Source organism: Bubalus kerabau, chromosome 23, assembly GCF_029407905.1.
Source record: "Bubalus kerabau isolate K-KA32 ecotype Philippines breed swamp buffalo chromosome 23, PCC_UOA_SB_1v2, whole genome shotgun sequence".
NCBI lineage: Eukaryota > Metazoa > Chordata > Mammalia > Artiodactyla > Bovidae > Bubalus > Bubalus kerabau.
Window position 1 is genome coordinate 40,494,322 of NC_073646.1, and position 27,603 is coordinate 40,521,924.

The 27,603-nt window shown below is 57.9% G+C and overlaps 1 protein-coding gene across 1 annotated transcript in view; it reads right to left on the bottom strand.

The window, feature by feature from the left end:
• The window catches only part of SDK1 (sidekick cell adhesion molecule 1), a 744,542-nt gene that overhangs the window by 16,495 nt on the left and 700,444 nt on the right, over positions 1–27,603 (bottom strand). Inside the window, exons 36-40 of the mRNA XM_055561902.1 lie at positions 20,312–20,427; positions 18,288–18,474; positions 16,462–16,599; positions 12,104–12,265; positions 11,310–11,435 (exon numbers count right to left, since the gene is read on the bottom strand). Coding sequence (XP_055417877.1) covers positions 11,310–11,435; positions 12,104–12,265; positions 16,462–16,599; positions 18,288–18,474; positions 20,312–20,427 — 729 coding nt within the window. The remainder of the gene's footprint in view (positions 1–11,309; positions 11,436–12,103; positions 12,266–16,461; positions 16,600–18,287; positions 18,475–20,311; positions 20,428–27,603) is intronic.

Consider the following 27,603-nt stretch of genomic DNA (forward strand, 5'->3'; position numbering starts at 1 on the left):
GCCCTCAGCCACCAGCTCCCCCCCTCCAGGCTGGGGCCTCGCTCTCCTGAACGGGCGCCGCCGAGGCTGCCAGCTGGATGGAAACGTCTTCCCTACGTCCTCCCGGCCTCTGGCTCTGCCATCTCCTCTAGGTGTAGGGCGCTGGCTCTTTCTGGGACATCCTGCTGTCCCCGCCCACTGCGTGTCCCTAAGCCCCAAGTTCCCTCTATCCCGACTCACTGAGGACACGCATCCCTGCCCCCAAGGGCCCAGAGGCCCCCACGCACACCAGCCTCCACTGAGTTCTCAGCCCCACTGCCTTCTCACTGGAAATGACAGTGCAGCAGGCGGGTCAAAGAGGAGACGCTGAACCACAGCCTCGTGCACCAGCCAGCTCCCAGGTCTGGGGTGACGCTGTGACGCTGTCTATGCTGTCTGGGTGGTCACCGTGGCACGCCTGGTGCAGCTTTCGATAATCGATAGCGGGTCATGTTCTCTCACGGGGCGATGGCACCGAGGGGCAGCTGGCACGGAGAGGCAGGCAGGGGCTCTGGGCCAACCCCACAGGGACCTCGGCCCCTCACCTGGGGACCTGGCTTCACCTCCTGAGCCAAACCCCTGAAGCGCCTTCCTCGAGTTCCAGCATCCTTTGGAGGGGCTTCAGCGCCAAACCTGCCCTAAGACCAGTCGTTTTTAGTCTCTTTCCAGGAGCTACTAGACACAAATATAGATTTTAAAAGATGTACTGGATTCTGACTCTTTGCAGTCCATGGGGTCGCAGAGTCAGACACGACTGAGCGACTGAACGACAACTGAATTTTGAACTTAAACGCCCATGTTCACAGAGCATTATTCACTGGAGCTGAGAGGTGATGAAAGCAACCTGTGCCCATCGACGGAGGGATGGATAAATAAGATGGTCCATCCAGCCACACGGAGAAGTGTGATCCAGCCTCAGAAAGGGAGACATTCTCGCGCCTGCTGACACAGCATGGATGAAGCGCGAGGGCGTGACACCTCGTCACACACACACAAACGCTGGACGGGTCCACGTCTAGGAGGTTCCCCGAGCGAATCCACAGGGACAGAAGGGAGAAGGGTGGGTGCCAGGGGCTGAGATGCGACTTAATGAGGACAGAGCCTCAGTCCGGGAAGATGAGCAAGCTAGGGACGGTGGTGCCCAACCGTGGGGACGCACTCCATGCTGCTGAGCCGCACACGCACAGAAGGCTAAGACGGCGCACGCGCATCATGCGTTTTACCAAATAAACCCTGACATACAGGAAAACAGTAACAAAACTGAAACTGAAGCCAGAAAATCAGACGCAGAGAGAAAGGAAGCAGCTAGACAGCCTTGGTGCGAAGCTGCCTCACCACGCGTGAGCTGTGTGACCTTAGGGAGAGGGTTTAACCTCTCTGTGCCTCACCGGAGAACGCAGGCAACAAAGGACACCTACATCACAGGCGTGCCTCGGGGACTGAACGGGTCAGTACTGATGAAGTGCTCGGTAAGCAGTACATCCACCGAGTGTTTGCGAAATCCAGTCTCTAAGGAGCTCGTTGGGTAAAAAGTGGGCTCCGGGCCCACACTGTTCATTTGAAGCACTGATCCTCCGTGAATTATAAATTCTGTTATAGGAGTAGGTAGGTGATCTTTACAAAGAGCAGGCAATCTGGAGAGCAACAGCGCATTTGAACGTGCCTGCTTCACAGGGAGGACGGCTCTCTGGGAAGTGCCTTGTCACACGCCTCGGAACAGCAGTGGCACGAGGATCAGCCCGCGGTCAACAGCAGATCGCCCGTGTGTGAGTCTGTGTTTGCACAGGGCTTACAGTGTGCACCAGTTAAGCTCTGTAGTCACGGGTTAACGAAGGAATGGATGCGGGCGAGACTTGAAAGGCACAGACCTCGGTACAGAGGGGGAGCGCGATGACTATTTATTTCTAAATGCTCACCAAGACACCCATTACCATTAACAACGTCCAATGGCAAGTCATCGCTTAAGCTTCCTCTTCCTTCTGAGACCATTAGGGTTCGCACGTTCGATTGTTCTCTGTGGTCGATTTCTGGTGTGAAGGGTGTGCTTTCCCTGTAGGCCCTGCTCCCTCGCCTGGAGGCCTCAGGAGGCCCTGCTCCCGCTCCACGCCCTCCCCCCACCGGCTCCATCCACAATCACTTCAGAGCTCTGCTCAGGCCCCATTCCAGCCAACAGGGAGCCAGATGAGACTTCTGTTCTCAACGAGCTACTGATAAATCTACAGGTGGGGGTGGAGGAAAACCAACAAGGTCATCTCACCCTTTCAGATTCACCTCCTGGAGGCCAGCCCTGACCCACTCCTGCACTCTAAGAAGAGACGGCAGCGTCCGCCTCTGGGCCTCCAGGATACTTCTCTACGTTTACCTGTCTGTCTGTACCAATGGGCTCGCAAATGTTTCAAGAGTTCAACAGATATCAGTTGACATGATTCACTCCCCCTTTCTTACCTCTTTCCCTTCTTCCTTAATTCCTTCTTTTCTCCTCTTCCTCCCTCTCTCCATCCATCTTTCCTTTCTTCCACCCATTCACTCTTCCATCTACCCATCCGTTTATTTTTCCATCCACCCATCCACCCACCCGCCCATCCGCCCACCCGCCCACCCACCTCTGTGCCCCCATAGCTTTTCACAGGGCCTGGCACAGCAAGTTTTCAATAAAATAACCACCTCTATTTATTTAGTGCTTACTATGAGCAAGTCACTGTTCCAAGGGCTTTAAACATTGAATGAATCGTGTTTTCCCTCTAAGAAGATAGTTTTATGCTGTGAAAGAGACTAAAGGAAAAACACAGACCCTAATACACCAGATAGTGCCTAAACCCACTGTAATTAAGGGACTAACAAGACCGTGAAAGGTACTCCTAGACTGTCGTCAGCAGCTCGAGCACTCCTGCAGTGGGTTCTCTGAGTGTCTTTGGCACTAAAGTTTCTGTAATACTTTCCTGCTACTTGAAGAAAAAAAAAATGATTTTCCCTTCCTCTCCCGTCACCCAGAGGCCACATTTTATTTTAAATGCTCTGTCATAGCTCCAGGAATTATGTGTATTTTTCATAAAAATGTTTTTAAAATATTGATACAGAATCTCAACACAAAACAATTTACTTTACATGGAAAAATGCTGGGAGGCGGGGAGTCATACCAAGAGAATTTCCTTCTGAATTAATAGAAAAAAGTTTGTATTTTTGTTCTGCTTAATTCTGCCTTTCCAAAACCAGCATACTCAGCATTTGCGGCTCCACTTGTAACCCTCTGGGCTGTTTATCCGCACCGATGTTCATGCCGTGATCGCTGCCGGCAGAAACCCCTGGTGGCTGTTGGAACGTCCACTCTGTCTCTCCACTGCCAACTGTTTCCCTCATCTGTACTGGTCATTAAATATCTCAATAGATCAATGATGGAGAAAAGTATGTCTACACATTAGGGGGGAAAATAACATTACAGAACTATTAAGCATAATGAGATTTGTGCAACTGATTTTCCACGCACCAGGATAATCCCTGGGCTTGAATGTCCATCTTGATCAACAATTGAGGGGTGTGCAGGCCCTTGTGTGTTTCTGGGGATGTGCTTGGCCCTCTCTCAGACCCTAGATGAGGCTACCCTGCCAGGTGCCCCGGAGACCCCAGCCAGCTTCCCCTCCCCACCCTCGTGGGGAGCTTGGATTGGCCTGAGGGAAACAGTGGCCGTGTTTCCCAAAGCCACATCCCTGGGTGGCTGACGCCCCAGGCCTGAGGACCAGACCTTTGACCTCCCTGGTGGTGACGCTGACCTTCAGGCCAGGGCCACGTGACACCTGTGTTGGGGTGTTTGCGGTGTCTGCTGGGCCCGGCCCCGCTTCGGGGACCCCGGCACCTTCCTGGACTCCTGTTACTGAGACACTGCTGGGAAAACACCAGAGCGAGTAAGGTGGGGGAGCCACTGAGAAATGAATGCTGCAGAATGTTGCTGGATAAACCACTCTGGTCACACGCCTCCATCTGCGCTGACTCGGGAGGAGAGCTGTCCACCCACACAGTGTGGCCCCGCCGGCCGGTTTTCCTTTAAAGACAGAAGCTCCTGGGCTTCTGTCAGAAGCTCTGGGCCGCCCTATGGCAGTGTTTGCTTTCTAAAACAGGAAGATGGCTGATTCTGAATGGCCGCAAGGAAAGCAGGCACCCTCTGTCCACACTGGCTGCTGCCCCGACCAGCTTGTTTCCGGGGAACACAGCAAGGCGACTCTGCTTTCGGGGCCAGCACCTCCCTCCTCGCCTGGCAGCGGCAGGACACCCATGTGTCCGGGAGGACATTCTCAGCACCAGGAACCAGGAAGACCTCCCTCCTGACCAGAGCCCCGCCCAGCGCAGGCACATCCCGGGCTCTGCGCTCCGTCGGTCCCCCAACACCCAGAAGCGCAGGCAGACGCCAATACAAAAGTCTGATTTCCTGGACAGTTACACAGTCTCCAGACTGAATGAAACTGTCATTCACGGCCCGAGATTTCTGGTGCCGCTAACTCACACGATGAACGCGGGACGCCGGCTTGCAGTTCTGAGCCTGCAGCTGTTTACTTCTTCTTGTTTAGTTGCTAAGTCGTGTCTGACTCTCTTGAGACGCCACAGACTATAGCCCACCAGCCGCCACCGTCCAGGGGGTTTCCCAGGCAAGAATACTGGAGTGGGTTGCCATTTCCTTCTCCAGGGGATCCTCAACCCAGGTCAGGTCTCCTGCACTGGCAGGTGGATTTTTCACTACTGAGTCACCGGGGAAGCCCGTTTATTTCTTGAATGCTCCCATTTCTCTTTGTATAAATGGTCTGGGTCGGAAATTTAACTGACATGGTGGGGATTAAATTTGAGGCTAAATACATCTGATTAAAAAAAATTGTATTTTATCTGGTCCTTGTTTAAGGCAGGACACACAAGATGAATGTTGAAATGCAAAGGATGGCCTGTGATGGGGGGCCCTGCCCTGGAATACACGTCCGCAGAGGCTGACTGGCTGTCACGGGGGCTGTGGGGGAGACGGGCATGAGCACAGGCTGCCGGCACAGTGGGAACCGAACCACAGCGAGCCTGCTGACGGTGCTGACTCAGCAACTTCCGTGGATTTTTTTTTTTTTTTAAACCTTCGGCAAAACACTGATGTTTTCCTTTGTTCAGCTGAAAAGTCCTGCAGTCAAAGACTGCAGTGGACAGAATGAGTGGGGAGGGGCCTGGGGGGCTCCCAGGAGGACTGAAATTTTTTTGGGAAGACCCCCCCCCATACCCAGGGACCAAGGACCGTAATCCGTCTCATCCGCGCCCATCTCCGGGCTAAATACATTATTTGTGAAAAAAGCAACACAATGTCTGCCTTGCATTCGGTACATCCTAAATATGTATATTTCACGGCTGCTTTGGAGAGGAAAATATATTTATAGCTCCTTCAGTGCCATTCCCGCCTATTGTGTAAATATGTAAATGAGGCTTCTTGATCTACACAGTAAAATGCCTCGGAATAATCTGTGTAAATAAATCAGCTGCATATGCTCACTGCACAGTTCCCATTGCCTTCCCCAGAGCTTAGCAACACCGACTGGGAGGAAACCTTCTCAAAACCCCAGAAGTGAACCTTCGGCAGAACTGTCCGGCGGGGTCTGGGGCTGAGTCCATGCTCGCTGACCGCCCTTCTCCAGGACTGGGAGGGAGTCTGTGTTCTAGCCCCGTGCGAATTTCCTTAGTAGCTGTTCAGTTTGGGGTGTTCACGTCAGAGCATCAACAGAATTCGGTTCAGTTCAGTTCAGTGCTCAGTCATGTCCGACTCTTTCCGACCCCATGGACTGTGGCACGCCAGGCTTCCCTGTCCATCACCAACTCCCGGAGCCTGCTCAAACTCATGTCCATCTAGTTGGTGATACCATACAACCATCTCATCCTCTGTTGTCCCCTTCGCTTCCTGCCTTCAACCTTTCCCAGCCTCAGAGTCTTTTCCAATGAGTCGGTTCTTCACATCAGGTGGTCAAAGTATTAGAACTTCAGCTTCAGCATTAGTCCTTCCAATGAATATTCAGGACTGATTTCCTTTAGGATGGACTGGTTGGATCTCCTTGCTGTCCAAGGGACTCTCAAGAGTCTTCTCTAACACCACAATTCAAAAGCATCAATTCTTCAGTGCCCAGCTTTCTTTATGGTCCAATTCTCACATCCATACGTGACTACTGGAAAAACCATAGCCTTGACTAGATGGACTTTGTTGGCAAAGTAACGTCTCTGCTTTTTAATATGCTGTCTAGGTTGGTCATAGCTTTTCTTCCAAGGAGCAAGTGTCTTTTAATTTCATGGCTGCAATCACCATCTGCAGTGATTCTGGAGCCCAAGAAAATAAACTCTGTCCCTGTTTCCATTGTTTCCCCATCTATTTGCCATGAAGTGATGGGACCAGATGCCATGATCTTAGTTTTCTGAATGTTGAATTTTAAGCCAACTTTTTCACTCTCCTCTTTCACTTTCATCAGTAGGCTCTTTAGTTCTTCTTTGATTTCTGCCATAAGGGTGGTGTCATCTGCATATCTGAGGTTATTGATATTTCTCCTGGCAATCTTGATTCCAGCTTGTGCTTCTTCCAGCCCAGCATTTCTCATGATGTCCTCTGCATAGAAGTTAAATAAGCAGGGTGATAATATACAGCCTTGATGTACTCCTTTCCCGATTTGGAACCAGTGGGTTGTTCCATGTCCAGTTCTAACTGTTGCTTCCTGACCTGCATACAGATTTCCCAGGAGGCAGGTCAGGTGGTCTGGTATTCCCAACTCTTGAAGAATTTTCCACAGTTTGTTGTGATCCACACAGTCAAAGGCTCTGGCATAGTCAATAAAGCAGAAGTAGATGTTTTTCTGGAACTCTCTAACTTTTTCAATGATCCTACAGATGTTGGCAATTTGATGTCTGGTTCCTCTGCCTTTTCTAAATCCAGCTTGAACATCTGGAAGTTCTCAGTTCACGTACTGTTGAAGCCTGGCTTGGAGAATTTTGAGCATTACTTTGCTAGCGTGTGAGATGAGTGCAGTTGTGCGGTCGTTTGAGCATTCTTTGACATTGCCTTTCTTTAGGATGGGAATGAATTCAAACTGACCTTTCCCAGTCCTGTGGCCACTGCTGAGCTTTCCAAATTTGCTGGCATATTGAGTGCAGCACTTTCACAGCATCATCTTTTAGGATTTGAAATAACTCAACTGGAATTCCATCACCTCCACTAACTTTATTTGTAGTGATGATTCCTAAGGCCCACTTGACTTCGCACTCCAGGATGTCTGACTCTAGGTGAGTGATCACACCATCGTGATTATCTGGGTCATGAAGATCTTTTTTTGTATAGTTCTTCTGTGTATTCTTGCCACCTCTTCTTAATACCTTCTGCTTCTGTTAGGTCCATACCATTTCTGTCCTTATTGAGCCCATCTTTGCATGAAATGTTCCCTTGGTATCTCTAATTTTCTTAAAGAGCTCTCTAGTTTTCCCCATTCTATTGTTTTCCTCTATTTCTTTGCATTTACCACTAAGGAAGGCTTTCTTATCTCTGCTTGCTATTCTTTGGAACTCTGCATTCAGATGGGTATATCTTTCCTTTTCTCCTTTGCCTTTCACTTCTCTTCTCAGCTATTTGTAAGGCCTCCTCAGACAACCATTTTGGTTTTTTGCATTTCTTTTTCTTGGGGATGGTCTTGATCACTGCCCGATCATCAGCAAAATTGGCTGTGGTTAAAATGCAGATGCACAGGGCTGCACGGCCACCTGCCCGGGTTGTCCAGGCCTGCTGGCCGCCCTCCCCAGACCAGCCAAGTGGGTGAGCTCCATGCCTTTCAGGACAAGATGGAGATGAGACAAGTGGGCGGACGGTAGGCAGCCTGGGGCCCCTGGGGCCTCCCCAAAATGGGCTCAGTCTTCCCAGACCCTGGGCAGCCTCTGAGCAAAAACTCCCTGTCCCAGGGGCCCACACACCATAACCAAGCTCCCTTCAGACTCCACGGCTCTACAGAGGGCTCAGGGGGCCGCGGCAAGATGGTGCCGCATTTACTCTCTGTGCAATGAGGCCTGTAACAGATGACAGCTGAGCTCCAAAGCTCATGGTACCGGCAAGAGTTTAAACACTGACAATCTGTATCCGCGTTTCATCTGACTCCAAGCAGCTGCGGGCCTCCATCCTGGAGCGCAGGGGGAGTCCTTCTCGACTTTCAGAGGCTGGACAGTGAGCCGGTCAGCCTGCCCTGGTCCAGTCGGCTGCTGGAGGAGGGAAATTGCTGGCAGCCCACTTTCAGGTGGAGGGAGGCGACTCGGGCAGCGTTGTGGGTGCATCTCCTCTCCAGTGGTCCCCAACCTTTTTGGCGCCAGGGACGGGTTTCCTGGAAGACAGTTTTCCATGGACAGGGTGGGGGCGGGGGGGTGGTTTCAGGATGATTCACACGCGTTGCGTTTGTTGCACACTTTGTTTCTGTTGTGATTATACGGGCTCCACCTCAGACCAGCAGGCATCAGATCACGGAGGCTGAGGACCTGGGGGCCCCTGCCCGAGACCATGGCTTCCTCATCTTTTCTCGGTGCTGTGGACCCTCTGACAGCTGGCTGACTTTGAAGGACCCCATCTCAGAGTGGTCTCAGATGTGTGAAATACAACGGAAAAGGAAACGAGTTACACTGGTGATGCTAAGTGCCTGGCGGTACCCGGAGATGCACAGCCATGTCCGTCTCCAGGCTGCAAGGAGGGTCTGGGTCGCGTGGGTCTTCTTGGCGCCCTGGGTGAGCCATGCGGTCTTTGGAAGACGTGGTAGAGAAATGTGGATTTCCGTGACACCCTCACACCAGGGAACTCGGAAGTTTTGGCTTCGTCACGAACGCCTTGGATAAGGAGGTAGAGCAGGGTCTGCAGACGATGTAATTCCACCGTAAGGATGAGTGTGAAGGGTCCGGGGGAGTCTCTCCACGGCTGGCACGCGGCACGAATGTGGCCGTGACTCCTGCTGCCGGCAGCCTCGCAGCTTCTGCAGTGACTTAGGTGACTTCTCACCTCCTGTCCTGGGCTGAATCGCATCCCCTTGTCATTCACACCCTCGAGGCCTGATCCTCAGGCTCTCAGAACTGATCTTATTTGGAAATAGGGTCTCTGCAGTTAAGATGCAGTCATGCAGGTGGGCCCTAGTTCCATATGACTGGGGCCCTTCTAAGAAGGGGAAATTAGGGACTTCTGTGGTGATCCAGTGGCTAAGAATCCACCTGCCGGTGCAGGGGACATGGGTTCGACCCCTGCTCTGAGAAGATCCCACCTGCCTCAGAGCAACTAAGACCGTGGGCCACAACTACTGAATCCCGCCTGCCAAGAGCGCGTGCTCCGCAGCGAGAGAAGCCACCGCGACGAGAGGCCACGCACCATGACTAGAGAGTGGGCCCCACTCTCTGCGGCTGGAGAAAGTTCTCAAACAGCAAAGAAGACCCAGCACGTCCAAAACAGTAAATGAAGAAGAGAAATAAAAAGGGGACATTTGGACGCAGGCGGGAACACAGGGAGGAGGCCAGGTGACGAGGAAGGTCGGGGCCTGGGTGATGCTTCTGCCACAAGCCAAGGCACCGCAGAGGCTGTGGGCAATGTGCCGGGAGCCGGGGGAGGTGCTGGACCAGACCCCCCTGCCCCGGCTCGGCCCGCCTCGGGAACCAGCCCTGCCGACACCTTGATCTGAGGCTTCCCGCCTCCGGAACTGGCAGACAGCACGTCTCTGTTATTTAAGCCGCCCTGTGCTCGGTGCTTGGTTACAGCAGCGGAGGAAGCTACCGTGTGTTTATCAGTGAAGGAAGTGCTACTTTCAGTTAGAGGTTAGTGAAGATAAAAACGTATTTTTTTCCCATCTAAATGGTTGGAGCTCCAGAATTCTATCCATGAACACCACGGGGGCTTGGGGAGCAAGCAGGGTAACCCCTGGATTTGAGGGGCAAACAGTTTACTTCCTTTGGGTCAGCATGGCCTCCACAGCCTTGTTTGCACCCAGACCCCAGGGGCCTTTTAGCCACGGTGCTGGCTGAGCCCGGCCTGCCACAGATTTGGGGCCCTCTGTTTCCGGCTCAGGACAAACACCCTGCTTATCAGAAACTGGCCAGGTCCCAGGCTGGGGGCTGAGCATGGGTGTGGGAGCCAAAGAATCATTCACGTTTCATAGAAACTGTCTTGGTTTATGGACCAGGTTTCTCCTTAGAAGTCTGTAGAAGGCACTTCTCATTAGGAACCTCTCAGAACCAGTTTGCTGGGGAGGAGGGGGCGCCTGTGTCACTGTGGGGTCTGCAGCGTCAGGGCCCCTTCCTCCTGGTCTAAGAGCTGCTTTAGACCGTAGTCTGAAACACGGCCAGAGCTGGACCCCATCTAGCGGGAGGGACCTGGCGATTTGCGTTCTGAGCGTGGCGCTGGCCCACCAGGCACGCTCACCCTCAGAGGTTCACGCTGGGCTGTGCAGCCGTCTGAACGTGTGGTGCTCCTGTGTGGGCGACACCCCCACCCCCGGCCGTAACACCAGATTTAACCCATCAGAAGTTCATTTTCCAATAAGTCCTTCCTAAAAGCTGAAGCTCCAACATTTGTCCACCTGATGCAAAGAGCCAACTCATTGGAAAAGACCCTAATGCTGGGAAAGATTGAAGGCAGGAGAAGAAGGGAGTGACAGAGAAAAAGATGGTTGGATGGCATCACTGACTCAATGGACATGAGTTTGGGGAAACTCCAGGAGTTAGTGATGGACAGGGAGGCCTGGTATGCTGCAGTCCATGGGGTCGCAAAGAGTTGGACATGACTAAGCGACTGAGCGACAACAACAAAAGGTATTAACTGAACAGAAGGGGAGACCCCGCTCAGGGCGGACGGGGTCGGGTGGATCTCAGCCTTGCTCTCAGCAGGTGACGTGGGTACCACTCCTGGCAGGAGGGCTCACAGTGAGGGGTGAGCATGACACGGTCTACCAAGACCCTCAGCCTGTCTCTGAGCCACTCGCGGGTGTCACTGGTGAGCCGAGAGCGTGTGTGAGGGGCCCTAAGTCCTCAGCATGTGTATCTGAGTGACGGTTACCCTCCCCTAAACCCGGCTCATGTGGCCACCTTGTCGTGGGGCTGATGCCCGTGAGGTTATGAGCACAGTCATGGTTATGAAAACAGAGGGTGAGGGAGTGAGAGGGAGGCTCTCATTTCAGCATCACTCCCTCGGTCCCCTTGTCGTCAGGGAGATACTGCCAGGTGGGCCTGCGGCTTGGACACGTCCCCCCTTGTACAGACGCACGGACACGGTTTCGGGGTGGTGCCCACCCTACCTGAGGGTCTGGCCTCGATGACGTAGCCCGTGGTGGGCGTCCTGCCGGCATGGCCCTCCGTCCAATGCAGGGTCAGCTCAGAGGTGGATTTGGTGACCGAGACGTCTCGAGGGGAGCCCGGGGACCCTGTGGACAGAGCAGAGCAGGGGGCTTTGGGGACTCCTCGCCTGCAGGGGCTCTCCAGGCAGGGCCACCACGCTCAGTCTCAGGTTCCTCCTCTAGAAAGTGGGGGTGGGGTGGGGGCCGACGCAGGCCTCACAGGGTCCCTCAGAGGATCAAGAGAGGTGAGGCGTGGAGGTGCCCCCTGGATCCGCTGCCCTGGCCTGGCCTCCATAAGTACCTCCGTAAACAGAGGCCAAGGTCGTTTGTGAAGTGGAAACCTTGGCTCAACCTCACGTGTGAAAACTTCAAAATTTTCTTGTGTATCTTGAATTGAATGCACTTATTTTGTCTTAATAATTTTCCCAGAAAAGAAATACAAACTTGACATGCCTAGGAATTTGCTCGTCTATACTGAATGTGCTCACGTTCAGACACTTGCGTTAATATGTGCTTTTGAAGACAGGGTCAAGAGACTCCCCTGGGGGCCCGGCTTCCACTGCAGGGGGCCCCGGGCTGATTCCTGGTCGAGGATCTAAGGTCCCACACGGCATGGGGTGCAGCCAAAAGTTAAAAAAAAAAAAAAAAGACAATGGGACCAAAAGAGGCCTGAGCTGAAGCCAGCTCTGAGCGGCCACAACGGCTCGCTGGAGTGCAGACAAACCCGTAAGAGGACGAAGGGGGCTGCTACTCACCCTCGGCCGGCCCGGCTGTGACGTTGGCCTGCAGCTCGGGCCCGTAGGCGATGGTCCGCGCCTGCACATGGAAGAAGTAGGTGACTCCCTTGGTGAGGTCCCGCACCTTCAGCCAGCGCGGCCAGTTCCCCTTCACATCCACGGTCACCACTTTGCTGACCCCTAGAGCCGCAGGAACGGGGAGAGGGGTGGATTCAGAGGGGTCCTGAGCCCCGCCTGCCTGCCCGGCTCTGATAACAACAGCGGAGGCCCCTCGGTCTGCTGAAGAAGTATTTCTTACAATTAGGAGGCGTTTAAGTGGTGATAATGGCCAATTTTCAGCACAGATAAGTGCAATTAGAGTCTAAGCTTGATAAGCGGGTGCTGACAAGGGAAGAAGCACCCTGACAACACGTGGGAGGAGGCGGTCAGGCTCGCTGGTCAGGTCAGGGGCAGAGACCCCCGGCGACCAGCACCACCCAGAGGGCAGGGCCTTGGGGTCTGGAGGGCCCCTTCCCACAAAGTCCTGAGTCACGTCAGAGGCGACCTCGGGCTTCCCGACTCAGTCCTGGAGGAGAGATTGTGGGAGAGGAAGACTCAGGAAGACTTCTGGGGGTTAAAGGTGCACCCCTTCCCCCGCCCAGTGGGGACCAGCCTGTGGTGTGAAGGCCTCGGCCACGCACGACAAGCACAGCTTCGCCGGGACTTGACGCGAGGATGGAGCACCTGTCAGTACGGACAGCGGTGCCTCCACCCAGAGGCCGGGACGGCCCGGGACCCTCTCCCTCAGACACAGGGACGGAGAGTGCGTGATGCTGGCTGCACGGGGTTTAATTAGAAAACAGAGCTTCAATATTTTGGGAGGAAGATACATCCTGAAAAATACATAAATGCAGCCTTTTCCAGAAGGGAAAATAGGGTTTTCTATGACAAGTTTGAAAACAAAGCGTTTGAACAAAAAAGCTACAGAGCTCTAGACTGCGGGACTTCTCAGAGCCTCCCACCCGCCGATGGCTGTCGGGCACCTCTGTGTGGGGCGTCAGGCTGCAGTGGGTCAGTCAGAAGAGGGCGTGTGGACACGCTGCGCCCGGTGCCTGCTGTCCAGGGTCCAGGGTCTGCCCCACTGCGTCCCCCACACAGAGGACTGCCGGGCTTCCTGAGACCGTGGGCCGCCTGTCTTTGCTCACTGTGAACGGCCAGTGTTCTCTGCACCTTGAGTCCTGGGGCAGCCTTGACCTCAGAAGAGCCCAAAAAAGCGTGTCCTTGTGCAAAATGGGTCCAGCTTCCAAGTTGCCAGAGCAAATCCCCCCAGTCCTGCAGGTCCCAGGGTCCCTCCTCGTGGCTTACTGCCTTCACATCATGCCTTTTATCAAACACTTGATCAGCTAAATCATTCTCTTCCCAATTATTTCAGAGCGGTTCCGGTCGGAGCCTGGTTGGAGCTTTTCACTGGAGAAGCAGGGCTGTTTCTGCCCAGTAAAGCTGCCCCTCAGGTCCATCGCTCGGACGGGGCTCCCGGGGGGACAGCACGCACACATGGACAGCGTCACCAGCTGATGCCGGGGGTCCTGTGGGATGTATAGTTTTTGGCAGAGCAGCATCCCTGCCCCCTTTTTTTGTTGTTAGAAAAGAAATACCTTCTCCTTAGAGTAGAACCAACCCCAGGCACAGATTTTGTGAACTCTGTCCCCCCACCCCTGTCCCATCCCAACCCCCCATTCTGTTCCAACCACGGCAGAATCTTGTTCGTTTAGTCCATTTTAAAACTGTGCCCTGCACTATAAAGCCTCATGGTGCAATTCCCTAAAATACTTCCATTTAAAACATTTTGTTGTTCATGTTCAGTAGCTCAGCCATGTCCGACTCTTTGCGACCTCATGGACTGCAGCACACCAGGCCTCCCGGTCCTTCACCGTTTCCCGGAGCTTGCTCAAACTCATGTGCATTGAGTCAGTGATGCCATCCAATCATCTCATCCTCTTTCCCCCCTTCTCCTCCTGTCTTCAATCTTTCCCCCATTTAAAAGACATTTTTAGAAAACATAAAAACAGCTCTTCCATGGAATCAGATTCCCAAGATCAGGGCCTGGCGCTCCGAGGGCTGCTCTGCTGGGGCCCGGGGTCCACAGCACTGGGTCCACGCTGGGCCCCCGCTCCCTGGGCTGAAGGCAGCCCACCAGGTGGGGCACGCAGGGTCAGCCGGGGCGAGGGCGCCGCTTCACAACTTCTGTTTACTGTCTTCACTGCAAGCGTGTGTGTGCACGTGTGTAACGTACATATCACATCCTCGGTGGTCTTCACGGGGAGCCAGCTGCCACAGAGAGCTGACATAGAATGAAGACACCCGAGGGTCCCCTGTGTTTGCAGCCACGTCTCCGGGAGACACCGGGTCCTCTGAGACACGTGAATGCATCGAAATTGTCTGGAGCCCCCGTCACCACTTCCATGGTTCCCTATGGGAATCCCGGATCCCACAGTGAAGGGGGCCAGGCTTCTCTAGGAGACCCCCACTCAAGAGGCCCGCACACTCATCAGACTGGCTGGCCGCCTTAAGCAGGGGGGATACATAATCCAGGAACTGGGGGGCTCTGGGGAGGGACAGGCCAAGGTGTGGGGACTCGTGTGCAAACACTTCTAAGCCTCCGCCTGCCGGAGGTGGCTGCTGTTCTGGCGTCAGCCAGCGCTGGCCAGTGCGAGGCCCCCGGCTGAGCCCAAAGTAAGGGCTTCCCGTGCTCGGCCCCACACCCGTCACCAGCAGCCCTGCCCCGCCCTGGGCACGGCCTCCCCGCAGCCCTGCCTGGCAGACCCCACCTTCCCGGGCCACGGAGGCTGGAAGGGCTCAGGCCCAGTGTGTGACTGAAGAATCAGGGGTTCGGGGAGCAGCCATGGTCCAGGCAGGCTCCGGGTGGGACCCTGAGAAGCAGACCTGGGTTGGTGGTGAACAGGGCGCATCTGGAAGGTCACAGGTCACCAGGGTGGCACTCAGGCGGCGGGCCTTGAGCTCTGCCCCTAGGGATGGGGTGTGTGCTGGTTGCCGGGGTGGCTGGGGCAGGTGTGAGGCCTAAGTTCAGCCTTGTTCCTGCAGGAGCAGGGCCAGAGCTGTGGGGGGGCGGGTGGGCCCGGCTCAGGGCAGCTCTGGGGGTAGAGGCGGCCCCAGGGCTCCTCGGGCCGGGCTGGGCGCTGCCAGCCACTGGTGCTGTCATGGTCAAGGGCGGCAGCCCCAGCCCTGGACAGGGCACTGGACAGACGAGTGGGAGTTGGGGTCTGGGACGTGCCAGCCAGGAACCTGGGCTCCAAACAGGAGCCGGGTCAGCGGCTGTGTGACGGAGCGCCGAGTCCCCGCCCCCACTCACATGGGCGAGCAAAACGCTGGTGTCCGGTAATTCTTGGCCCTTCCTGGCCGCTAGACGAGCAAGATCCTGGCCCATCTCCTCCAGGGCCTCTGGGGCTGTGACCGCGACCCTGGCCACGCCCAGGCCACCTGTCCCCAGACTGAGCAGGGCTGAGTCGATGTGGCCCCGGCCTCTTGGCCATTGAACAGCCTGTGTCCACACGCCGCCTCTCCTGCTAGTTACCAAAGTTCATGGATTTTCTGAGACGTGTGCCCCTCTCGTGTCCACGTCTGATCTGGGATGCAGCTTGGGACTGGCGCTGCACACAAGGCCTGGGCCAGAATGCATCGGAGGCCCTTTTTCTTCCTCAGCACTTAATAAAATAACCATGTATCTCAGAGTCCACGGCAGTTGAGATGCGATGAAATAAAATCTAGGGCTTAATTTTTCTTCTTCACATCAACTCCCTGTTTTAGTTGAATGTGCTTATTTTTATAAAGGAAACGTTTATTGCGGCGCTTTAGGTGGAAAGCCAGGATCGTTAGACGTGTGGGTGGTATCTTTCCCTCCTAGACATTAAACAATCCGTAACTTTTACAGTCTGCCTGCGTCTATGACCAGGGGCTGCCCGCCCTCCTCTGCACCACGGTCCTGGGCACACAGAGGGGCAGAAAGAAAGGCCCGCTCAGCCCTCAGTGTGTGCTCTGGGCCTGGGGCTCAGCTTCAGTCTCCTGTCGGGGAACATCCTGCAAGCCCACGGTGTGCACCCCCTAAAAAAACCCTCGCTGAGTCAACGTTAGAATGAAGGGTGGCCGGAGGAGCAGCTTGGGGCAGTGTGTGGGTCCAGTGCCTCCTCTGGCCACGCTGCCCATGTGGTTCCGGCTTGTAGTGCCCAGGTGGGACGAGCCCTGGGGCCTCAGGAGTGGCAGGTGGTAAAGACCTGGGTCGGGGCCCTAGGAGGGCAGCTGTGTGGAACGCGCCACGCACTCGGCCCGTTTACCGGCCTCTTTCCGTGTTGACGGTGGGCGCCAGGCCCTGCAAGGCTTACCTTGGACGGGCGCGAGCGGCTCGTACACCACTCGGTAGCCCTGCAGGATGCCGTTGGCCGCCACGGGCTCACCCCATGAGACGTTCAGCGTGGTGGAGGTTATTTCTGAGAACGCCAAAAAGCTGGGGGTCCCGGGAGCTGGAGGAACAGGACAGGATGTTCACTGAAGCTCCTTTTATAGCAAGAGATCATCTACATATGTGTCCACGCCTCCGCCCGGAGCAAAAATGTTTATTAGATGTTATTTTCTACTTGGTGCAGGCTCAATGCCACGCAGGAATAAAGGAGATTTACTGAGCATCCCCAACCTCCCAGGAGCAATCGGAAACTCAAACCCTCCGGAGAGGAGCAGAGGAAACGACGGTGTTCAAGCACAAAGGAGCCTGAGAAGCACGGTGACAAAGGTGTAAAAACGAATAACAGAGACAGGAAGTGCAGCGCAGACGGCACTGTCAGCTCCCGGCCTGCGCCTCTGGGGGCTAGGCTCCGGGGCGGGTGGTGGTTGAAGGCTCTGCCCTCCTCTCCTCTCCCTCTGCAGGGCCTGGAGGCCCCAGAGGACACCCCCACCCTCGTCCTCACCAGGGATCCCCTGGTGCCCAACCATCTCACGGTCCCCCTTGGTCTGGAGATGGGGAGCTCACAGGCCACCCTGAGTGGGGAGACGCTTTTTCTCGGCAGACGCAGAGGCTGGCCAGGGGTCAGGGAGCAGGCTGATCCACAAGGCCCTCGTCCACCTGGACTGGAGTCCTGAGCTTCCCTCACCGTGTGGGGACTGACGTGCCCCCAGCCCGGTTCCCCTCGGAGATGAGAAATGCCCACTAAACCAGCCCCTCCTGCCCCGCTTCCACCCTCCCCCACCCTGGGGGTCCTATGGTTCCACGATCAGCTGGGCCCACCATGCCCGAGGGTCTCCGCCTCCCACTCTCAGCTGCACAGCTCCACCCCTTCCCTCTGAGTCCACGATGGCCCCTTCCCGGCCTTGCAGGGACTGCTGGACAGGCCCCGGGGGCGCGGCCCCTACAATCTGGCTGTGGTCATCTTGTGCAGGGCAAAGCGCTCGGGAGCCCCTGCTCCCAGGAAGACTGAACCCACAGAATGTTGGAGAACCCCGAGAGGAGGGTCTATATCCCATGGGCTCCCGAACCTACTTTGCTGGCCTGTGACCCTCTGGATCTCATGAAGCCCCTCGGAGCTCCCAGGACCTCAGGCCCAGCCTCCTTTCCCTTGGGAGGCCTGGCCGGCCTCACAAAGCCCCCCAGGCCACAGGGGATTCTGAGAGTCACCAGGACAGTGAGCGATTAGCTCAGAACGCACAGTGGGTGAGGAGAGGAGGCCACGGGCAGTGTGACCCCCGGCAGGGCAGCGTGGGCACGCTCTGGGATCCGCCTGGGGCGTGTGCCTGAGAGATGGCAGGCCAGCTGCTTCCGGAGGGCTCTGCAGCTGAGGCCCCCGGGGGGCCCACACTGCAGCCCAGGCTCAGCAGGTCAACAGACAAGGGGATCCCTGCTCTGGGAGCTGGACCTGAGAGAAGCCCCCAAGGGTCTGGGGCGAATCCTGCCTGCGAGGAACAAGGCCTCTTGCAGCTGGAAGCCTGTTCACCTGCCACCCTGCGCGGCTCACAGCAAGCAGCTCCATGCAGCGGGCCCAGGCTGGGGGCCAGAGACACCATGTGGGTCAGACCCAGAAATCTCCGGCTACACGGGGCTGGGTTTGAGGACCAGCAGAGCGGGGAGCTGGAGCGGGGGCGGGGGGCAGCGGTGGGGCAGGGGGCAGCGATGGGGCGGGGGGCGGCCCGGGCAGTCGGTGGGAGGCTTGCGTGCTCCTACCTGCCTGGTGGGTGCAGCCCGGCTGGGGCTCGCTCCGGGGCCCGTCGCCCGCGGCGTTGAAGGCCGAGATGCTGACCAGGTACTTGGTATGGCTGGTGAGGTTCTTCAGTTTGGCCGTGGTCTCGGGCAGGAACAGCACCCGCATCTTCTCCGTGTCGTTCTGGCTGTCTGCCTCCCAGTAGTAGATCTGTCGGGAGGAGCGGAGGCTGGAGGCCGGGAGGCTCAGAGGGGTGGCGCCCCGTCTCAGCCTGGGGACAGGCGGCCACCGAGCCGGGGCGGGGGACCCCAGTGCTCCTGGGGGGGTGAGCGCGCCTCTGCAAAGGCCAGGCCAGGAGGATGAGGCCTGCGGACAGAGGTGACTGCCAGGAAGGTGCCTTAGGACCAGGCTCCTGGACGTAAGGGAGACCGACCCAGCCCCTGCTCCAGCCTGTGGACAGCACCAGCCCCCAGCTTCACTAGAGGCTCCTGCATTCTAACCCCGACATGCATCAAAGGCTGCGACTGACGTGACCCAATACTGTGGACGTTAAAACAGCCTCAGATGACGAGCAGAAGAGCCACCCTGGGCTCAGCGCTGCTGGGGGGCCCGTGCTTCTCCTGGTTCTGTTTCCTCATGTCTGGTTTACATGTGCTCATGAGCAAACGTGATGCCCACACACGGAGGTTTGTAAGGTCATCTGAACTGTTTCCCTTGACAGCTGGCAGAGAACCACAGCCCCAAGCTGGTGCCAGCCAGGCTGCCCAGAGACAGCCCCGGCCCGCAGATCTGCCTTGGCTCAGTGGGTGTAACCCGGGCCAGGCAGTCAGAGCCGTTGGCCCACGTGCGGAGTGGCAGAGGCCGCGCGGGGGCCGGCTCTCCGGCGTCCACACGTCTGGCCGGGCCGGAGCGGCCCTGGCGGGTTAGCTACGCTCATTCCCTCCTGCAAGATGAACTCCAGCTTCTGTGCCCTGAACTGGCCGGTGAGGCGCTCTGCTCGAAGAGGCCGCACTAACCTGGACACTGAGGTCAATACCCACGTCAGCGTCTGTTCAGGACACTATTATTGGGAAATTATTAATAGGGAACACGCTTTGGACATACACACACACCACCTTGCCTCCAGGCTCACGGGACTTGCTGTCGCCTCATCAGTCATTGTTAACGGCCCTGCCACGGAGGAAGGCCTTTCTTTTCACAAAACAGCTACAGAAATCATTCTTAGAGGGACATTTACTCGGCCCAATAGTCATCATCAGGGCAGGCAAGCCCACAAAGTCTGAGGACTGATCAACTTGAGGCTCATCAGACCAGACAAGGAGACTCACCCTGAGGGGAGAATGGGGGTTTGCAAGGGACAGCCCTGGGCTGCTTACCTCAGGAGGGTTTTGGCTGACCTCATGGGGTCCCAGCCCCGTCTGCAGGGGTGACCTTGGAGGTGGAACCCTGGGAGGGGCTCCCTGCCCCCCACCAACTTGTGTGACTGTTCATGCCCAATGCTCTTACGGGAATGGTCTGGTGCCTTCCTTCCATCCCACTTCTGGAATATTCAATTAATGTGGGCTCAGAACAGGTCAGTGTCAGGGTTCTCAAACTGAGGTCCCCAGGAACCAGGCCCCCTGGGGAGCTTGTCACACATGCACATTTTCGGGCCCCATCCTGGACCTGCTGAGTCAGGACTTGGGAAGCGTCCAGTAGCGACACCAGGTGGAGCTGGGGGCTAGGCCTGGTCTCCTCTCCTGCACCGTCAGCAAAGGTGGTGGAGGCCCCCCGAGGGGGCGCAGGGCGAGGAGGGGCCGCCCTGGGAGGGAGGCGCTGCTGGCTGCACCGTGAGCCTCCCCGACCCCAGGCCGGGGGGGAGGTGGGCCGAGCTGGGCCAGCCCCTCGGCGATGCCCTCGGGTCCGAGGGTGAGGGCCGCTGCGTGCTGGCGCAGGACGCAGAGGGCCGCCGGCCCTAATCCCCAGGTGGCCGGGAGGGCAGACCACGCCACGCGAGGGGTCGTCCCCAGGTGGCCGGGAGGGAGAGCGCGCCGCGCGAGGGGCTTGCCTTGTAGCCCTGGATGATCCCGTTCTGGCTCTCGGGCGGCGGCGGCTCCCACGTGACCTCCAGCTGGCTGGCCGTGAGCGGGTTCACGTGCACGCGCAGTGGGGCCTGGGCGGGGGCTGTGGGGCAGAGAGCAGAGGGTCAGCCGAGAAGCCCGTCCCTGCGTGCGGGCTCCCAGGCCCTGCCCCGGCCGGGACAACCACGGACCCTCTCAGAACCATGGCTCTAAGTGCACACGGTGAAATCTGGAGAACCCCAAAGAAAAGCGATTATACGGAGACACAGGGGCGCTCGTGAGAACAAAGGTGAGACAGTAACCCACGCACCTATGACTGAGCTGTGAGGTTGCCTGGGACATGCAGGGACGGCTCAGCAACCTCCAACCTCGCTGCGTCGGGTTGGGGAGGGCCCTGTGGCTGGGAGATCAGGTCCTGCAGACCTGTGCTGCTGGCTGTCACGTTCATTGCCGAGTTGCTGCAGTTGTTCAGGCGTTAAGTCCTGCCGACTCTTTTCCACCCCAAGGCCTGCAGCACACCAGCCTTCCCTGTCCTTCACTATCTCCCAGAGTTTCGCTCAGATTCACGTCCATTGAGTCGGTGATGCTCCCCAACCTCTGTCGCCCCCTTCTCCTCCTGCCCTCAATCTTCCCCAGCATCAGGGTCTTTTCCAGTAACCACAACCGAGGGTAGTGCTAAATTCCACGTGGACTCGGAGAAAACAAAGGCCATCTGTGGGAATGGCCTGGAGGTCCAGGGGTTAGGACTCTGCCTTCACTGCTGGAGGCCCAGGTTCGATCCCTGGTGGGGAGCTAAGATCTCGCACACCACAGTGCAGCCAGAAAAGAAAAACAAAGGCGTGTGTGATCCTGTCTGGGGTTCAGGACGCTGGGGTACGCAGCCCTGCTCCTGGGGGAGGGGGCTGATGTCTGCGGACCCGTGGCTACCCCTCCTCTGGGACGGAGCACAGAGGCCACTGCCGCATGTCCCCTGGGGAGGACCCACCCCTCTGGTCCTCCTCCCAGCCTGAGGGCTACCCCCGCCCCACCGTGATGGGCTGGGGTCACAGGTGCAGGTGAAGGGTGAAAGGTCACTGGCAGGGCCCCATGGCCGTGGCCTTGCCGGCAGCCTCAGGGCAGCTGGGAACAACGCAGACGACCCATATTTCTCCCTGCCCGGCAATCCCGCCGGCCGGTCTGTCCCCTGCCCCCTGCGGGCCGCTCCCTTCTCCCTCCTGGGTACCCTCCATCCCGGCAAACTCCACGATGGGCTGGACCCCGGAGCTGCCGGGGCGGGTGGTGCCTGGCTGCGGGGGGCAGGATACCAGCCCAGCGCCCTCACCTCCCATGGCCCTGCCTGCGGCCTGGGCACTGCCTTTGGGCTCAAGTCTGTTTACAGTCACAAGTGGAAGGAACCAAACGGACAGTCACCATCGGGGGAGATGGCCGGGCACTCGGTCCCTCTGGAGGAGGCCTCCGCGGAGAGGACGACCTTTGCGAGTCGCCCCTTCCCTGCTGCCCCCCAGCGCAGAATAAAATAGTAATTAACACGCACTCAGCCTGACACCAGCGATTCATTCTGCTCTAACTGTGTGGCTCGGTTACCACGGCCCACCCCGCCGCTAATGGGAATGTTAATAACCCTCACCAGGTCGCTGTGACAGATGCTCAGCCTCATTATCAGAAATTCTTATTTACCGCTCCATTAAACAACAGAATCACACAGAAAAACAATTCAATCAAAACTAACTGGAGGAATTTTAACAGCCGCATTAATAATCCAAAACATAAATAAAGTTAATGTCTTTGCATGTTTGCCATCGGCGACTCTGTTGCGAAATGACCGTGGCACCGTTAGACGGGGAAAGGCAGAGTGGGGCGCCGCTGCCTCCCGGCGGGTCAGGGCCATGTGCGAGTGTCCACTGCCCCGGCTTTCCTCCTTGAAGACGCGGCAGAGCCAGGGCCCAGGGCGGCTTGGGGGTGGACATGTGCGACGCAGAGCTCCCCCTGCCTGGCCCGGTTCCATCCCGGGCGGCAGGCCCACCTGTACCGCTGTCCCCGGGCGGGGCTCCCCCGGCCCCCAGCCCGTCCTGGAGCACAGTGCCTCCCTGCCCGTAACAAGGACTTCCCCGATGAGGACACAGCAGGGGAGAGAGAAACTGATGTAAACACAGAGCAAAGCGCGCTGGCTTCTAGACTTGTTTTTGGCTCCTAAGAGCCTCTGGGCCTCCCCCACGACTTGCAGGAAGACGCCCCGTTTACACCCCGCAAGGGATCCTTGTTCGTCACGAAGGGTTTGGTTTGGAAGCTGGTGGGGTGTCTGATGGGCCGTGATCTCTTTGTTCCCCCACTTTACAGTCTGTGGAGACGGTGCATGTGAGCATCAGCTCAGAATGCCGTGTTAATGCGCATGAAATCAGTTTTCAAAAGCCCGCTGGCCTGGCAGTCTGGCGTTAGCTGATACGCGGACGCCATGGACGGTGCTGGAGGCAGGGCCCGGGCTGGGGCGCGGAGCAGAGGTTCCCCTGGGCACCTCGGCCGGGCAGACGATGCTGCCCCACGGCCGTCACCCACCAGCCTGCAGGGAGGGCCAACCATGGCGGCGATAGAGATGGTTCTGGACTTTGGCAGGCTCCTTGTACCCAACAGTGGTGATGGAACACCAGAGATTTCTGCAATCTTCTGGGATTTTGGCTGAATGCTCAGGAAGCCCTGCAAAGCTGGGAGCTGCAGGCTGGACTGGGCGGGCAGGTCCCAAGAAGCAGTGAGACCGGCACTTTGTCCAGCTCCACGGGCCCCTGGACAGGCTTGCTGGCCCCCCAGTGACCATGCACTGTCAAGGGAAGACAGTGGCTGCCCCTGGCTTTGCATGGATGTGATGGTGGAGGGGGTGCTGGCTCCCGGGCCCCGACTCTCGGACTCCTGACTGCAGGTTCGGCAGACCCTGGGCAGCCCCGGGCTCACTGGGGCCCCGCAGCAGAGCCTTTCAGAACCTCTGCTGCAGGGCGGCGGCTGGCCGGCCCCCGTGTGCTCACAACATCTGCAAAGGTGTCTGGCAAATGGCCAGAGCTGGGGGCACGGGGGCTGCCCACCGCTCGGGCAGGACTGCTCACCATCCAGCCCCTCATCCCTCACCCTGCCCCACCGTGGGGTGGCGACCACCCTGTGGACAGTCTCCCGGAGGGAGCTACACGTCTCCCCCTGGAACCAGTCTGGCCGATGACCCGTGGGGCATTTCCCAGTAGGAACGTCCAGTGCGTTCCGTGGGGTACAGTCCATAGGGTTGCCCAGAGTCGGACATGACTGAGTGACTCAGCAAGCAGGCTACAGAGGCGGGAAAAGCAAGGCCCAGAGCAATCCAGCGACCCTCCAGGGGTCACGCAATCAGCAGGCGTGTGGATTCTGCTTTGTGTAAACCCAGGCAGCCTGGCTCTGAGCCTCTCTTCTTCCCTCCCTCGTGGTGAGGTTCCAGGGGCCTGGGGAGGGAGAGAGGGGAGGCGGGTGGGGAATTCAGCCCTCCACCCCTCGCCGGCCCAGCACGTCTCGCCCCTCGGGGCCCCGGCCCCTGCCTCTCCTCTGTCTCCTCTGTCACCTCCCCCCTCCTCTTTACCTCACTGCTGAGCCAGAACCAAACACAACTCCAAGGAGGCTTAACGGGAAGAAGCAGGAAACTGGTCACAAAAACCATTTTCCAAAAAACCGATGCTGTGCTCTCCAGCCTGCAGGAATGGGGGCTGGAGGCTGCGGGGAAAGCCCTGCATGGCGAGTCTAAGCCCTGGGCTCGTACGGCGGGATGTGGGGAGTCTGTCCAATCCCTGAGCGCAGCTTCGCTGTTTGTAAAATTGGAGAAAATGTGGGACGTGAAGGGTCTTGCAGCTGAAATGAAACGGGCGGTGTGAGAGCAGAGAGCACGGCCGGCAAGGAGTGTGGGCAGTGTCCCCAGGCGGGTCCCCGAGGTGACCTCACCTGCAGGCGGGTGGGGCGCTGCTCCTGTGTGGGCTCTGTTCCCGTGGAGACGGAGGGCTGCTGCGTCACCCTGTGCTGACGCCTTTAAATGTCCATCTCCCCTGGGGGTGCCCGTGTGACCTGAGAGCCGCCCAGAGGTGTCATCACGGACCCGCAATGCCCCCCAGGGACCTGCTCCTGGCGCTCACACCTTCATGCCATCCTTCTGACAAGCAGGGTCCTGGGGGTGCTTCTCCCTCTGGGGTCTGCCCCCCTTGGGGGACTCCTGGGGGAGAGGTGTTTCCTCCCTGCGGGAGGAAGCGCTCTTTCTGCTGCCTGGAGCCACGGGGCCACCTTGACGAAGAGCCTGCCCGAGATAGGAGTGAGCTGAGAGGAGGAGGAACCAAGAGGGGGCACAGGGGCAGCCTGTTAGCATGCTGGATCCAGCCACGCCTGAAGGTGTGCCCAGGCTCTTCAACTTCTCCATTATGTGAGTTAATGACAGATTCTTTGAGCTTAAGCCTCTTTGGGTTTCTATCTCTTGCAAGCTGTATTTCTTACTAGTGTACTATTTTTACCAATTTGTAATGCTCAATGACTCAGAAATCAATCTCAATGAGAGATCTCCTAAAGGTTACTCTTTCTCTCTGAGGTTAAAAGGATTTAAAAACTACATATTCAGGCTAGAGGAGACCCAAAGATCATTAACTCTCGACCTCTCGCTGTTCTGTAGGACGAGACCAATCAAGAACCTGCACAGGGTCTCAGTCGCTCACCACTTACTGACTGGCCCTGGTCCAGGCGTGTCCTGGACATTTATCCTGCAGGCAGGACGGGCGAGCTGGGGGCAGGGTCAGGGTGAGGACCCCCGTCGCCTCACTCCCAGCCTGCAGCTTTTCCCTCTGCACCGTGGTCCTCAGGGCCGGAGCTCAGAGAGGTGGAGTGACAGGCCCAGCATCACAGAGCCGGGGACCGGTGGAGGTGACCCTCAGACCTGCAGGTCTGACTCGGGAAACGCACTGTTTTCGGGCAGTTTTCACACAAGTCTGAGTGTTTCCTGCCGAATGGTCAGGATGGTGAAGCATCTGGCTGAGTGAATGGAAACTGCCCCCATTTAGCTTTATTTTCTGCAGGCCTGAGAGCAGCTCAAAGTCAGGAGGAACGCGTTACAAGGGCCCCTGGGCTGCGAGAGGCAGCGACTGGACGGCCAGGGTGCGTGGCAACAGTGCTGGAAGCATGGCGTCCTCCTTCCAGAACATTCTCTGCGGCGTGAACACGGACAGCCGAGCAACGCTCTGGGGCCGAACATCCACCCGACCTGTGGGGGCAGCCTGAGTGGGGAGCCCGGCCTCTTTCTGGGTTCTGCCTCTGCATCCCTGACTGGAGGCTGTTGGAGGCCGCCCACCCACAGAAGCAGCCGACGGACACCCTCCTGCCACTTGGGAGAAACCCGTGGCCCGCCCGGGTTCACAGCAGTTCCACCGCAGCACCCAAGATGGGGAGACAGCGCAGGGGTCCACCGAGGGACTGACAGCGAACGTGGAGTCTGCACCCAGAGGAGAGTCCTCCCCCGCAAGAGGGAGCCGAGTCTGAAGCCTGCTGCAGCTTGGGTGAGCCCGGGAAACATGCCGGGAGACGGCAGCTGGGTAAAGCGGTCAAACGCGGCTCTGGCCCGTGTCCATGAAGCCCCCGGAGCAGCAAGCCCACAGACAGGAAGCAAGTCAGGGCCGACGGCGGCTGGGGGAGGGGCCTGCCCACGGCTGAGGGGCGTCTGTCTGGGGACAAGCCGGGGCCCGGGGAGGCGGGTGGCGGCCACTCGGCCAGTGGACAGGCTCCCTGCCCCTGGGCTGGATGCTTGCCGGCGACAAGGACGCGTGTGTCACGTCAACCGTGCTTTACCATAAAACGAACAACGAACAGCCACAGACCCAGGACGCGAGCCCAGAGGCGGGCAGACGTCCACGGCCATCCGGCTGGCTGCTATGGCCCTGGTGCTCCCGGGTCTCCCGCCCGGGTTCCAGCCCTGTTCTCCACACGCCTGCACAGGTCCTGGGATGCAGGCCCTGTCCGCAGCACCCGGGCCCTGCCGCTGGTCCTCTCACTGTGGTGCAGGCTGACAGGTGGGCAGGTCAGCTCCGCAGGTCCTGGCCAGCTGGCCATGTGCACCCTGAGCCCAGCGGCAGGGCTGGCATGGCTGCCTGCACGACGCCCCGCCAGGCTCCAAAGCCCCTGCTCTCGCGGACGGCATGTGCTGCATCCGCCCCGCCTGTGTGGGCTCTTCTGTGGCCAGGCCCAGGCCCTCCTGGGGTGCCCGGCCCCCAAGTGACATCCACCCCTTCCGCCGAAAGACTCCCGGGCAGAGGCCAGGGTGGCTTCCACTGTCTCCTGTGGGGTCACCTGGTTTATCCTTGTCTACGTGAAAATGCCGTGTGATCTTCCAGAAAAACCCTGCTAAGCCAGAGACACTCAGTGCTGGCTCGTTTCCGACAATAACCTCTCCAAACTGCACAGTCGCCTGACGTGTCCTGTGGCCGGCCCAGAGAATTCAGCCTTCGTCCCCCAAAAGCCTGGGTCCCTGTCCCCAGGGGCATTCCAACCCCATTCACCCTCCTGACTCTGCACCTGCAGATTCGAGCAGAACCCTCAGCCACGTGCCAAGATCAGAGGAGACAGCCGTCCGTGGTGCACTGTGTGTGTGTGTGTGTGTGTGTGCGCGTGTGTGCCTGCGGGCAGGGGGGGTTTCTGCAGGGAGAGGGCAGGCCGTGAGGCAGTGTGTGTGTGTGTGAGCGCGAGCGCGTGTGTGCCCGCAGGCAGGGGTGGTTTCTGCAGGGAGAGGGCGGGCGACTCCCTCCTTCCAGGGCAGCGGGGGGCTGGGTGAAGGCAACACTCCGATCTCAACGTGGGATACGACCTCTCCCTGTGCGTCAGCCCCACAGAGGGGATGGTTCTTAAAACAAACTCAGGGGCCACATTGTATCTGAAACGGGGGCTAACGTGGATCTGTGTGGCTTTCGGAGATGGGGGATCGGCTGTTACGGAAGGTCAGGCTGACTCGGGGCCGGGACCAGCGCTCAGGCCTGGCCAGAGACGGTGGGTGACAAAAGTTCCCCTCCCCGCACGCAGGGTCCCGCACCCCGGGACCCCCACGGGGACGACAGCATGGCTCCCCTAGAGCACGTCCTGATTAATCCGATACCTCCAAACCTTAAACACCCCTGTGTCTCAAAAGCAAGACTTGATCACTCCCAGGGCCACCAGGACACCCAGCCCTTGGCCGAGGACTCTTCCCAGCATGACCAGAATCCTCCTGGACCCCCATAACCTGACCTTCGATGAGGGGGACGCTGCTGGCCCC